The 13,039-nt window shown below is 55.7% G+C and overlaps 1 protein-coding gene across 5 annotated transcripts in view; it reads right to left on the bottom strand.

Moving 5' to 3' along the window:
- The window catches only part of IQSEC1 (IQ motif and Sec7 domain ArfGEF 1), a 394,136-nt gene extending 381,310 nt beyond the window's left edge, over positions 1 to 12,826 (bottom strand). For 4 of the 5 annotated variants that reach the window (XM_032149767.2, XM_058437296.1, XM_058437294.1 and 1 more), the window contains exon 1: positions 12,280 to 12,635. In XM_032149767.2, coding sequence (XP_032005658.1) covers positions 12,280 to 12,551 — 272 coding nt within the window. In that variant the 5' untranslated portion in view covers positions 12,552 to 12,635. Of the gene's footprint in view, positions 1 to 12,279 lie in introns of all 5 variants that reach the window. The other variant, XM_032149766.2, reaches the window with a different exon arrangement.
- Between the last annotated feature and the right edge of the window lie 213 nt (positions 12,827 to 13,039).

A 13,039-nucleotide genomic window follows, 5' to 3' on the forward strand; every position in this document is an offset into this window, starting at 1 on the left:
ACTAAATGTTTAATTAATTTGTTACAGGCCAACAAATAACCTTTACGGTGACTGAACGATGGATTAATTGACTTGCTGATTCATTCATTCAATACATATTCATTAAAACCTACCCTGAGGCAGGACCCCTTAAAGAAACAGCAGAGACAAATAATTCACTCCCCTTGTCTTCAGGAAGCTTCTGGGCTGGTTCCTTGGTGCCTACCCAGTTTGTGATGGGTCCGCACTTGTGTTTGCCAGCTTTCTTCTCTGGGGCCTGCCACTTTCTGGGCTTCACTGTCAACATTCCCTCGCCAGATCCTGCCCATCTTTATTCTCTCTGGGTAAGGATAAGTTTATGTGGGATGTTCTGCCTCTAGAACAAGTTTTATCGTGCTCTAAAAGGTCCCCTATATACTAAAATAAACAAGGGGATTAAAATATTACACTAGAAAAATAGTTAACATAAAAGAAGGTAGTAATGGAGGAATACAGGAAAAAAAAGATATAAGATGCAGAAAATAAATGACAAAATTATATATGTAAATCTCACCTTATCAATAATTATATTAAATGTAGATTAAACACTCCAATCAAAAGGCAGAGACTGGTAGAACGGATTAACAGAAAACATAATACAACTACATTCTGTCTACAAGAGATTCACTTTAGATTCAAAGACACAAATAGGTTGAAAATAAAAGGATGGAAAAAGATATACAAATGGTAACCAAAATGAGTTAAAGTAGCTATAACCAAAATCAGACAAAATAAACTTTAAGATATACATTGTTACTAGGGACCGAGAAGGACATTTCATAATGATAAAAGGGACAATCCATTAAGAAGACACAACAATAGGGCCGGGAGTGGTGGCTCACGCCTGTAATCCCAGCACTTTGGGAGGCTGAGGCGGGTGGACGACGAAGTCAAGAGATTGAGACCATCCTGGCTAACATGGTGAAACCCCATCTCTACTAAAAATACAAAAAATTAGCCAGAAGTGGTGGCGGGCACCTATAGTCTCAGCTACTCGGGAGGCTGAGGCAGAAGAATGGCGTGAACCTGGGAGGCGGAGCTTGCAGTGAGCCAAGATCGCGCCACTGCACTCCAGCCTGGGTGGTAGAGCAAGACTCCATCTCAAAAAAAAAAAAAAGACACAACACTAATAACCACATGCGCACTCAACAACAGAACCCCAAAATACATGAAGTGTTTAAACTGACAGAAATGAAGGAAGAAAGAGACAATTAAAGAATAATAATTGGAGGCTGGGTGCAGTAGCTCATGCCTGTAATTCCAGAACTTTGGGAGGCCAAAGTGGAAGGATACTTTAAGTTAGGAGTTCAAGACCAGCCTAGGCAACAAAGCGAGACCCCCATCTCTACAAAAATTTTAAAAATCAGGTGGGCATGGTGGTGCACACCTGTAGTCCCAGCTACTCATGAGGCTGATGGGGAGGGGTGCTTGAGCCCAGGAGTTTGAGGTTATAGTGAGCTCTGATTGCACCACTGCACTCCAACCTGGATGACAGAGCAAGACCCTTTCTCAAAGAAAACTATAACTAAATCAAAATAAAAATTAACAAATAAGAATAACAATTGGCGACATCAATACCTCACTTTCATAATAAACAGAGCAGGTAGGCAGACCAACAAGGAAATATAAGACACAAACAAGATTACAAACCAACTAGGCCTATCAAACATGTACAGAACAGCCCACCCAACAGCAGAAAACATTATTCTCAAGTGTACATGGAACATTCTCCAGCATAGACTGCATCTCAGACCCTAAAATGGGTCTCAACAAATTTAAAAGGACTGAAATCACACAAAGTATGTTCCTGAACAAAACGGACTGAAACTAAGAGTCCCCTAAAAATGTCTAGATGACAGCTCTGATAGGGATATGCTTGGTTGATCCTTGCTCATACCACAACCTTCTCAACCACCCTTGCTTTGTTTTGCCTCAGTTCCCCCATATATACCATGGAGATAATAATGCTCCCCACTTGACAGAATCATGGCAAGTGCTTACAATAAATAGCCAGTCATCAAGGTTGCTATTATAGCTCATCAACAATGGAGGGGTGGCAGCAACCTCTCACATACCATCCCTAGGTGAGGGACATTCATTCGTACAATGTTACACTTTCAAGACACCTTTGTTCCCATTATTTGATGTGGTCCATCACAGCCCTGCAGGATCATCTGGTGATGGTGAAGCCCCAGTATTGGGGCATCTGTTGAGTCCTTAGCCCAGAGACTGGCTCACACTAGGTGCTAGGGAGGGCAAGCAGGCCAACCTATGGGTGAGGGTCAAAGGGGATGGTCAGAGTCACCCCGCACACCCCTTTTAGGTGGCGGATTTTTACACATCTCGAAGTCTGGGAACTGCTGAGCTGGGTGAAAGTAAAGCCTCACAGAAAGTAAAGACAGAGATGTGAGCATGTCGTGGGCTGTGGGAGGGGGATGGAACTTTCCAGGCTTCTCATTTTTGGGGGGAGGCCTCAATTCAATTTAATAAAATTAAGACTCCCAACTTTAAAACATGTGAAGAGGCTGCAGCGTTAAAGGGATTGAGATAACACATCATACAAAGGGTTGGATTCAAAATCAGCAGCATTAACTGTGCAGAGAAGTGGGGAGATAAGAGACATGTGCTGAAACCCAAGTCACCTGATTCTAAATTCCATGACTTTCTAAAATCACTTTCTTTCTCAACAGAGAAAGAAGGAACAATAATGATACAAGTGGCTCTGTGCACATTTACATACATCAAGGATGTAATCCTTGCCACTCCTCAAGCAGGGAGGTTTTATAACCCCATTTTACAGGTGAGGAAGCTGAAGCACAGAGAGGCTCAGCCACGGGCCAGAGAAGACAAAGACAGGTGGTGCATGGTGGAGGGGGCTGGGATTCAGGCTGCTGGCCTGGCCCCAGAGTCTGTGTCCTGGCTCCTGGCCACCGTGCTGCCCAAATACTCCACCCGGAGCCTCACCCAAGCCATCTAGAAGTCCCGGCCAGCCCAAGGGAAGTGAGCGTCCCTGCTTGGGCTGCTCCTCCCTCAAGGTGAAAGAGGGGAGTGGCCTGGGTGTGGGAAGCCAGAGGCAGAGTCCAGGGGTGTCGCCGGCCGCCTCACTCTCTGTTTCAAGAACTCCCCATTCCAAGAACTGCTGCAGGCAGCCAAGATGGGCATGGGCCCCCCATCTGGAGCCACTCCTTTGGTTCCACTCCTCCCTCTCCTTCCCATCTGGACTGGCGATTGTTGGGGGAAGAGAGAGGGTGGGGCCGTGTGCCTTCAGCCCCAGTCCACGTGCTCCTGCCCATCCCAGCAGCCTCTGCCCAGGCTCCCAGCACCCAGCTCTGCAGCGTCTCCTGAAGCCTCCCTTACCCTGGTACCCATGCCTGCCCCAGGGGCCAGAGATCCTGCCCAGATCTAAGTCCCATCACTTCCTCCTCTGCTCAACACCCTCCAGGGACTTCTGTCTCCCTTAGATCAAAGCCAAAGTCCCCAGTGGGCCCACATGGCCCTGCTGGCTCTGCCTCACCCCTCGTCCCTGCCCTGTTTGCCTCCACCCTCCTCTCTCATGCTGTCCCCCTCACTCTGCCCCATGCACACTGGTCCGCTCACTGCACCTCAACCATGCTGCCAGGCACCCTCCTCACTCAGGGCAACCCTAAGAGGGAGATCCAGTTGTCACTGTCCCCATAGCAGAGATGAAAAATCCGAGGCTCAGAGAGATGCATTTCACATGCCGAGGGGGAGAAAGTACAAGCAAACCCCAAAGCCGGGACCCGCCCTCCAGTCCTGTCTTTGGGTTTTCCCAGGCTGCCCCACCAGGTCCCGTTCAGCCTCGGGCTGTTCATGGGTCCTTCAGCCCATCCGTGAATCTCATCCACAATGTGCCTGCCCCCGGAAGGGTCCCCAGAGGCTGTCCCCCAACACTACCAGACACATGCTAAGGACTTCTCACCTGAGCGCTGAGGCCGTCCAGGAAGCAAGGGACCCCACCCCACACCTTGTCTTCGCAGGGCCAGCACTCCACAGGCAGCTACAAGTGACTTGCAAGACCCTCCTGCCCTGCCAGTCCCAGGACACCCTCTGAGCAGGCCCTGTCTTCTGCCCTTAGCAAGCTGTGCTCCTGTGGTTCCCATGGAGGGGGCGGGCCCAGGCCCCTTGGTTCTCCACAGGTATGACGCTCTTCATGCAAGTGGTATGCAGAGCAAAGGACATCTAAACCACCACAAGCGCTTTCCAGCAAAAGCTGGGGCAAAGCCAGAAGAGGGGCCCCCATCCCAACCCTCCCCTGCGACCACATGTCCCAAGTGTGTCCTGCATGAATGAAGACGTGAACAGCAACTTTCTGGGAGCTCAGCAAGTGTTCACCTAAGCAAAGTGGGGAAGTCAGACCAACTCAGAGAGGAACACCCGGCACTGGCTGCTGGGTGTGCTGCATGGCTTAGAGGGCCCTCCCCAAGCACACTGGCACCCACTGCCCATAGGAGCCCTGCCAGCTGGGTGCAACCACTGTCAGCTGCTTTGCAGAGAAGGAACTTGGGCTGTCTCCAGGTGGGTGACAAAGCTACATTCATTCTGGCTCCTGAAGCCAAAAATCTGGGGAAGGGACCATGCCACATTTGGAAATGGCCCCCAATGTTTCCAAAACATCTACATGATGCAATGAACAGTTCTGAAGCAGCCCGGCGTGGTGGTGAACTGCACCTGCACCGGCCCTGGAGGCAGACAGACCTGGGTGTGAATCCCGCCGCTGCCACTGGGTGACTGTGGGCAAACCGCTTAACTTCTTTGAGCCTCAGGTTTCATATATGCAAAATGGGATGAGGACAGTTCACACTTGTCACAGGGTTAGAGCATCAACAGAGACATGGAGAAGAATGTGCCCAGCAGGCAGCACCTAGAACAGGCTCGGTTATTGCTATGGCCTCATTACAATCAACACATTCTAAGTTCAGGTGCAGAACGACAGTCTCTGACCCGTTCCTTTGTGGATCTCGCCTCATCCAAGAGGGAAAGCTGAACACTTCAAAATCAAGATTCAAGCTAGGCCCAGCTTGGAGGGCAGGGGCCAGTCTTGTCCACCAGCCTCCTAAAACTGATATCTAGGTTCTAAGAAGGGCAAGTGCCCTAGGCTGGTCTGTGCCCTTCTGGGCCTCACCTGGCCCAGTTGCACTGACCTGTTACAACCAATGACAGCACCATCCAGCCCCTGACACATGCCGGGCACAGACACACCACACATGCCGCTTCCCCTGCCTTGACACCATCCTCCTCCTCTCTCCTGCTCTTCAAGTCCCAGCTGAAAGGTACCTCCTCCAGGAAGCCTCTGTTGACACCCGTGGGTGGTCACACTTGCTTCGTGCTCTGGGGCTGCACACCACTTGGCCCCCTTTCTCCCTGGCCTGATCCCTCTATCATCTTCCAGGTACAGGTCTCCATCTCCCATTTGCATGATGTTTCCAAGTGGAGGCACTGGGGGAGCTGCCCTAAAAGGACAAGCAGCCCAGGAAGGGGTGTGAGTAGAAGAGGTGGCAGTCGGGTGCAGGCAGTGCAGGGCCCGGCTCCTGGGCCACGGCAGGCGCCCCACCAATGTGAGCTCCCCATCCACAGGGTTCCAGAACTCCAAGGACAGAGGGGCATGGAACACAGTAAATATTCCAAAACCTTCATTGCAGAATCCAGGGGGACAGTGTTCTGCCCCATACGGCTCTTGCAACTTTTCTGATGTTTGAACATTTTTGTAAAAAAACACTGAGGGAAAACAATCCTCAAAAGCTTTTTTTTTGAGACAGAGTCTCGCTCTGTCACCCAGGCCAGAGTGCAGTGGCGTGATCTCGGCTCACTGCAAGCTCCGCCTGCCAAGTTCACGCCCTTCTCCTGCCTCAGCCTCCCGAGTAGCTGGGACTACAGGCGCCTGCCACCGCGCCAGGCTAATTTTTTGTATTTTTAGTAGAGACGGGGTTTCACCGTGGTCTCGATCTCCTGACCTCGTGATCCGCCTGCCTCGGCCTTCCAAAGTGCTGGGATTATAGGTGTGAGCCACTGCACCTGGCCTCCTCAAAAGCATTCTTGATGCCCTGGCTATTCCTCTCCCTGGAGCCACCATCTAATGCAGGGCCACAGGCAACTCCCATTATCTGCTCTCCCTGCACGGAAGTGGCCTTCTCCATTTTCACGGGGAGAGACAGCAACTCAGAGAAGCTGGGGCTGTTACTTGGAAAGTCCAAGCAGCAGGGAAGTGGCTGAGGCAGGGCTGGGATCCTGCCAGCCTGCTGCGGGGACAGGGCTAACTTCTCAGGAGCCACAGATGGGGGCCTGCAGAGTCCCCAGAGCAAGGCCAGGGCTGATGGGCTGGAGAGAGGCATGGGCAACCTCAAGGCAGCAGCCGTTTCCCGATGAAAACAGAAGCACCCAACGTTTGCCATAACTGGCCCGGTGCATCCTACTGGAATATCCGCCCCTCGGAGGGCAGGATTCAAACTCCCAAGGCCTTGCTGCCTCAGAGCTTCCATTCAAGTCATTTGGTTGCAGCCTGGCCAGGGTCTGCCCTGGGTGGGGGCAGCACACTGGAGGCCACTGAACTCGGACTGCCTCCCGGCCCCACCGCAGCCTCTGCTCCATTTCAATTAGGTCAATTCCTTCTCCCCTATTCCAGTTCTTGCCGAACGCCTGGCTAGCCTGTGTTGTTTTTTCTGCTGCTCTGTGGCAATTATACGGCTGACACCCTGACAAGCTCAGAATAGTGCACTTCCCAAGTTAGGCAAAGCATTGCTCCTCCTTAAAAAAAAAAAAAAAAAAAAAAAAAAAAAACAGAGACACAAAAACAAGACACAAAAGACCGGATCAGCTGTCAAAACAATGTCATAGACAAAACAGCTGGGAAATAGCCACCCAGCTGGCAAAAAATGCTGATGTCCCCAAATGCCTGACTCCAGGCCCCTCCAACGTGACTGACCCCTCTCACTACCCCCGGCATGGCAAAGCCTCCTGATCTCTGCCAGGTGCAGCGAGCCTGAATCCAGAAAGGGGAGGCGAAAACCAAACGTCGGAAACAAGTAGGTCCCGACTTTATTTCGCACACAGTGCCACTCGCTGTCTTCCTCAGCTCGAGCTGGATAAAGAAACATCTCATGGTTTACTTTCCAGGTTGTAAAATAATAATTTGCCCAGTCTGTCAGACAGCTGGGAGAGCTTCGGAGACACACTCCCTCGTCTTTCTGTGGACTCTGCCATCTGCTGAAAAATGAGAATCACTCTCCCCACTCCCTTGGAGTTGAACACATTTTGTCCCATCAGACAAGTCTCCCAGAGCGTGCTGCAGCTCGTTCCTGACTTGGGGACATCCTCCCAGCACTGGACACAGGCTTTATCTTGGCTGGGAGAACAAGAACATTATTGAACCAAAACATGACACAGTATCTCCCTCCGCCCTGCCACCCTTTCTGCCAACTCAGAGATCAGAAAAGAGCCCTCTCGGCCTCACTCAGTCTCTCTACAGCCCCCTCATCTTTGCTAAGAGGGGACAGGAAATCCAACCTAAGTGACCTCAGCCCCCCAGCCCCTGGCCCAGCATTGGTGCTTCCCGGCTACTTTGAAGAACAACACACTTATCAGGGGCTCCCGGCAGGACCCTCCTGAGGGTGGCTTCCTGTGTCATCAGCCTGCTGCCCATTAGGACAATCCAGTCTCTGCTTGCCACCCCCTCATCAGTGGCCACCCCTGAGCTTGCCTCTGAACTGACGTGCCGCCGTACGGTTAATGTCACCACGAACCCGGGAAGAATACTGGTTTGGTAAATCAACAGAGCCTGAATGCCGTTGAAAACCTCCCCCAGAGTGAGTCACCAACTCGGAGCGTCAGAAAAACGTCCTCTCCCAGTGATATGACAGCACTTAAGGGCTGGAGGGGACCAGAAAGTGAGGCAGGCCACTCCACTGGGCTTCCCCACCCCCACCCCCAGCCTCCTTAGGCAATGTTTCCTTCTGTCAAGGAACTTTGGAAGATCAAAGGCTGGAAAGGATCATCTCATTAAATCCTTGCCCCCTCTGCACTGCCACCCCACGTGACACCAGGAGCCCTGCCTTGGTGACAAGATTGCACACGGCAGGGCGGAAACCTCCCATCTGGGCTTTCTCCAGCTCGAGAGGCCAGGAGTCACCAGGATCCTGGGAGACGGTCTGGCCATTTGACAGCATGAAGGGCAGGTGGTGGGTGGATAAGAGCTGCGGGGAGGCTGGGTGTGGTGGCTCACGCCTGTAATCCCAGCACTTTGGGAGGCCAAGGTGGGTGGATCACCTGAGGTCAGGAGTTTGAGAGCAGCCTGACCAACATGGTGAAATCCTGTCTCTACCAAAAATACAAAAATTAGCCGGGCATGGTGGCACACGCCTGTAATCCCAGCTACTCAGGAGGCTGAGGCAGGAGAATTGCTTGAACCTGGGAGGCGGAGCTTTCAGTGAGCAGAGATCACACCATTGCACTCCAGCTCTGGATGACAGAGCAAGACTCCATCTCGGTGAGGGGCGGGGTTGGGGGGACAGGGAAGAGCAGGGAGGCAGAGCCAGACCATCTGAGTCCAAATCCTGGCTCCACCCCGTAGCCAGATGGGAGAGTTTGGGCAAGGCCATGATTTCTGAGTCTCAGGTTCCACATCTGTAAAATGGGAGCAGCACCTCCCTCATAGGAGTGATGAGACAAGGAGATGACCTGACCAAGGCATAGACCGTGAGCAGGGCAGGCACACAGGAAGCCCCCAGTGGATGCAGCCATCGGCCCCACCCCTGCTCCCTGGGATTTGGGTCTGGGTGGTTGTCAATCCCAGCTGCGCCTGCTGAAGTTCAACTGACTTTCTAAATGAAAATGCAATGGCCTTAATCAATCCCTCTGGCTTCATCCACTCAACAAATCTTTACTGAGTGCCTATTATGCGTCTAAACCTCTAGTGAGCAGAGCAATTCCAGAAACAGATCACTAGCATGTAGCCAACCAGACATTGGATATGAATTCTGATGTCAGGGAAAAAGCATAGCCAAATAATCAAAGTAATCATAGACATCCCATCACTGTATTTTTTCCTGTTATCATCCTGTTTTTCCCAGAGCTGAGAAACTCACGATGGTATTTTTCAAGGGGCGTCGAGGCATGAAAGAGCACTCTCTGAGAAAAAGTTTAAAGGTTTCTGGACTTGGACGCTTCCGGTACACAAAGTCATCCTGCCCATGGACTGCATGGGTGGGGCGGTGCCAGGCTAACTGTTGTCCCAGGATGAGGCTGCTCAGTGATCTCTCAATTGCATCTATCCAACCCCTCGCGAGTCACTGCACCTTCTGTCTGTGCGGCAGGCTGGGGGCTCCTGACTCAGGCCAGAGAATCTGGAGGCTGAGTAGGAGGTCAGCCAGGCCTGGCTAGGCCTGGCTTAGCCTGGCATGCTCGCCAGACCCTCCCTCACAGGGCCTCTGTGTGCAGGCAGGGGGAAAGGGGAGCACAGTCCCCAGCAGGAAGTCAGTCCTGATGCTGTGGCCTTGCATGGCCCTGTCGCCTTGGGAAACCCACGCTCAACCCCCACCTAGCCTCTGGGCAGCCCTCCTCACGGTACCCCATTCCCCTTTCCACGCCTCCTGCACCCGGCTCCAAAGGTCTCACCCGCTGCCTGTTGGCCCAAAAGAAATGAGAAACAGGTGGATGATGGAAGAATCTGACCTGCATTAAGCACTTACTGTATACCAGTTTCCTCCATGCCCATCTTTGCTTAATCCTCAAAAAACTACGGGAGGCAGCTATGATCATTCCTGCTTTGCGTGCATTTCAGAAAACCTGAGGCTAGGAGGGGTAGTGTGACTTGTCCCACGGTCACCGGCTGGGAAGTGCAGGGCTGGGCCTGGGACCCTAGTTTGTCCACTCATGTTGTTCTCTACACAGAGTTGCTTATTCTCTTCCTCTCCTCTCCATTCTTCCTCTTATGTTTCCTAGCACATTGAATCTGCATACAGCAGGTGCTTAATAAAAGTCCTCAAGAGGATTGGTTATCCTATGTTCCTTAGGCATAAATCACCTTGCACTGCAGACAGGCAGTGGGACACATCCAATCCATGGTTTGCAGAGCAGCCCCGGGTGGCCCAGAACCCCACGCATGTGAGCAGGCCATGTGATGCCCCCGTCCCTGTGAGTCTCCTGTGAGGGGAGGGGACTCCAGCATTCTCCTTCCCAAAAGACTAGGGAGTGAATCAAATGCACAAAAATGGGCCCGGCTGCTCCATCTTGAAGGGAATCCACCCACAGCTCCTGCTTACACCAGGACTCCCCACAGCCTCACTGCTCACCCTGGGGTCCGGGCCCAGCAGCAGCGGGTGTCCTAGGAGCTGGCTAGAGATGCAGACTCCAGGCCGCCCCAGACCCACTGGCTCAGCATCTGCATTGTAGCAAGATTCCCAGGCTCCTGGTGTACACATTGAAGTTTGGAAGCTGTCCTCGACCTAGACCGTGGGCTGCGGACTGTGCTGTCACCCTGCTTTCCCTAAAGGCGATGCTCTCCCTCATAGGCCATGGCTGTGTCTCCACTAAGGGGAAGTCAGCTGGACACAGAGCCAGGGGCTTCTGAAACAAAATCCCAGCCTTCCCATCCCGGCTTCCCGGCGCCAAGGCGGCTGCCTGGATGCAACCCAGGGGATGCCCCACGGCAGGACGGACGTGCTGTCTCTCAGCATCCTCCTGTCCCCTGCGTGGTCACCAGGGGTGATGCTGAAGGGAAAAAGGAAGCCATTCCCCAGGGTGGTGTTGTGAGGCATGTGCTGACCAACGTGTCACTGTTTCCCGTGAAAGCAGGGACTCGGGACCTGCGCTGGTGCTGCCTCCCCAAGCTGCCGAGGATTTTCCTTGGGCAGCCCCAGCTTCTCTTTTGGTCCTGGTGTGGGGGAAAGGGCCCGGGCCCCTGTGAGACCAGCTCCAGGAGACCCGCAGCTGCTGTGGCAGGACTGAAGAGGGAATGCAGTCTCAGACTCCGGAGGGCCAGGAGTGGGGTCCAGACAGGCGGTGGACGGGGTCTCTGCTTCCTCCCAGTGACACCAGTTAGGAGCTATACACACGCCCCGCTCCTCCTTACCCATTCACAGAGAGCAAGAGCCTGACACCCACGCCTGCCACGCACAGAGCCATGCGCTCACCCACAGCCCGAACCCATCCTCACAATGCTCCTCCAAAGAGCCCCCCAGACCCACCCGCACCGCCCAGAGCCAACACACCCTCCAGGCAGGGCAGCAAGCAGGGCCTGTCCCATGGCTAACTCCTCCCCCATTTCCACCCTGGAAGGGCCGCCCAGCAGGAAGACTGTCCTGAAGCCCTGACCACGGCCACTCCCCCAACCATACAGTGATTTCTAGTCTTACCCAGGCCAAGCCGTAGTGTGCCCCGGGTGATCCCGAAGACAGAGAGGCAGAGGGGCAGGCCGAGGGCACACAGCAGCAGAAACCCCGCCCCAGCGGCACCGAAGCCTCCCAGCCCCCTTGTCCTGCCCCAGATGGGCGCCCGCAGGTCCACAGGGTGAGGCTGCTCCGGGTTTCGACACCGACACCCATGGGAGGCAAACGGGAACCCCACCGGTGGGCTGCGAGCCGGCAGGGACGCCGGGGTCCAGGGCTGCTGGACAGCCCCGCCCTGTACCTTTCCCCATCCCTCACTTAATCCTGGGTCCGAAATAGCCCCGGGTAATTCCAGGGCGAGGCGGTCGGGAATTAACCCCAGCCTTGAAGTAAGAGGCGGAGGCTTCCAGAGAGGAGGGCTCTGCGCGTCCCGGACTGGACACAGCGCAGTCCATTCCAGGGACACCGCGCCCCCAAGAGACCCAGGCCCGCTCCAGGGCGGGATCCGCGCGGCCCGCAACCCCTCCCTACCGGTCTCGGGATCTCCGGGTCGGAAGTTCTGGCCCTGCCGCTCCGAGACCTAAGTCCGCTCCCCAGACAGACCTCCGCCCCGTGCATCCGAGCCCCGGGGGTCGCCGACCCTGAGTCCGCGCTGCAGCGCAGAGCCAGGCCGGCGGGAGCGCTGGGCAGCTCCCTGGAGCCCCTTTCCAGGGAGCCCAGTCCCTACCCGAGATCGAGCTCCAAGTCTGGGCGGCGACCCCGCCAGAGAATCCCAGGGAGCCCCTAGGGGTCTGGCGGCGGGCGTGGGCGCTCCCGGGCCGGCCACGCGCCCTCCCGCCTCCCCGCCAAGCCCCGAGGGAAGCCGCGGGCCCCAAGAAGTTCCCACGCCCCCGACACGCCCGCCGCCCCGGGCCCCGCTTACTTGTCGCGGCGGCCGCCGAGCTCAGGGATGGCGCCGAGCGGCTGCGGGCCGGGGCCGGGGCCCGGGTCGGGGCGGCGGGCGCACGCGGCCAGGTGTCGCCGGTGTCGCTCCAGCAGGCCGGCGTTCTCCCGGCTCAGCCGCGCCACTTGGCGCTCCAGCTCCTCGATGCGCCGCCGCCGGCGCGCCAGCAGCTCCTGCTGCGCGGCGACGATCCGGGTCAGCTCCTGCAGGTACTCGGCCGCCTGGCCGGGGGGCTCGGCGGCGCTGGCCATGGCCCCCCGCCCGGAGGCCGGCCGCGCCTCAGGCGAGCGGGCGGCGGGGCGGCGGCGGCGCGGCCATGGCTGCGCGGCAGGGACGGCGGCTCGGCGCGACGCGGGGCTGCCGCGGCCCCGCCTCGGCTCCCGCCTCCGCCGGCGCCGCCCCCGGGGCCCCCGCGCCTCCTGCTCCCCGCGCCGCCGCGCTCCGCCGCCCGCTGCCCCGCGGACGCGCCGGGGCGGCAGGGCGCGGAGCTGCGGCCGCCGCGGGCAGGCGAGGAGTTTTGCAAAGTGCCGGCCGCGGCGCGGGAAGAGGGCGGGGAGGGCGCCGCCTGCTGGGACCGCCCCTGGGTCCCGCGCCCCCGCGCGAGGCGTCGGGGACCGCTCCACCCTTCTCCGGCCGCCTCGGGCGCCTTAAATCAGAAGCGATTCCGTGAAATACAACTCGAATCCATCAGCGGACGATTTTAGGGAAAGTGTAAATAAAAAATCAACACACTCACGAG

Source organism: Hylobates moloch, unplaced genomic scaffold, assembly GCF_009828535.3.
Source record: "Hylobates moloch isolate HMO894 unplaced genomic scaffold, HMol_V3 SCAFFOLD_4, whole genome shotgun sequence".
NCBI lineage: Eukaryota > Metazoa > Chordata > Mammalia > Primates > Hylobatidae > Hylobates > Hylobates moloch.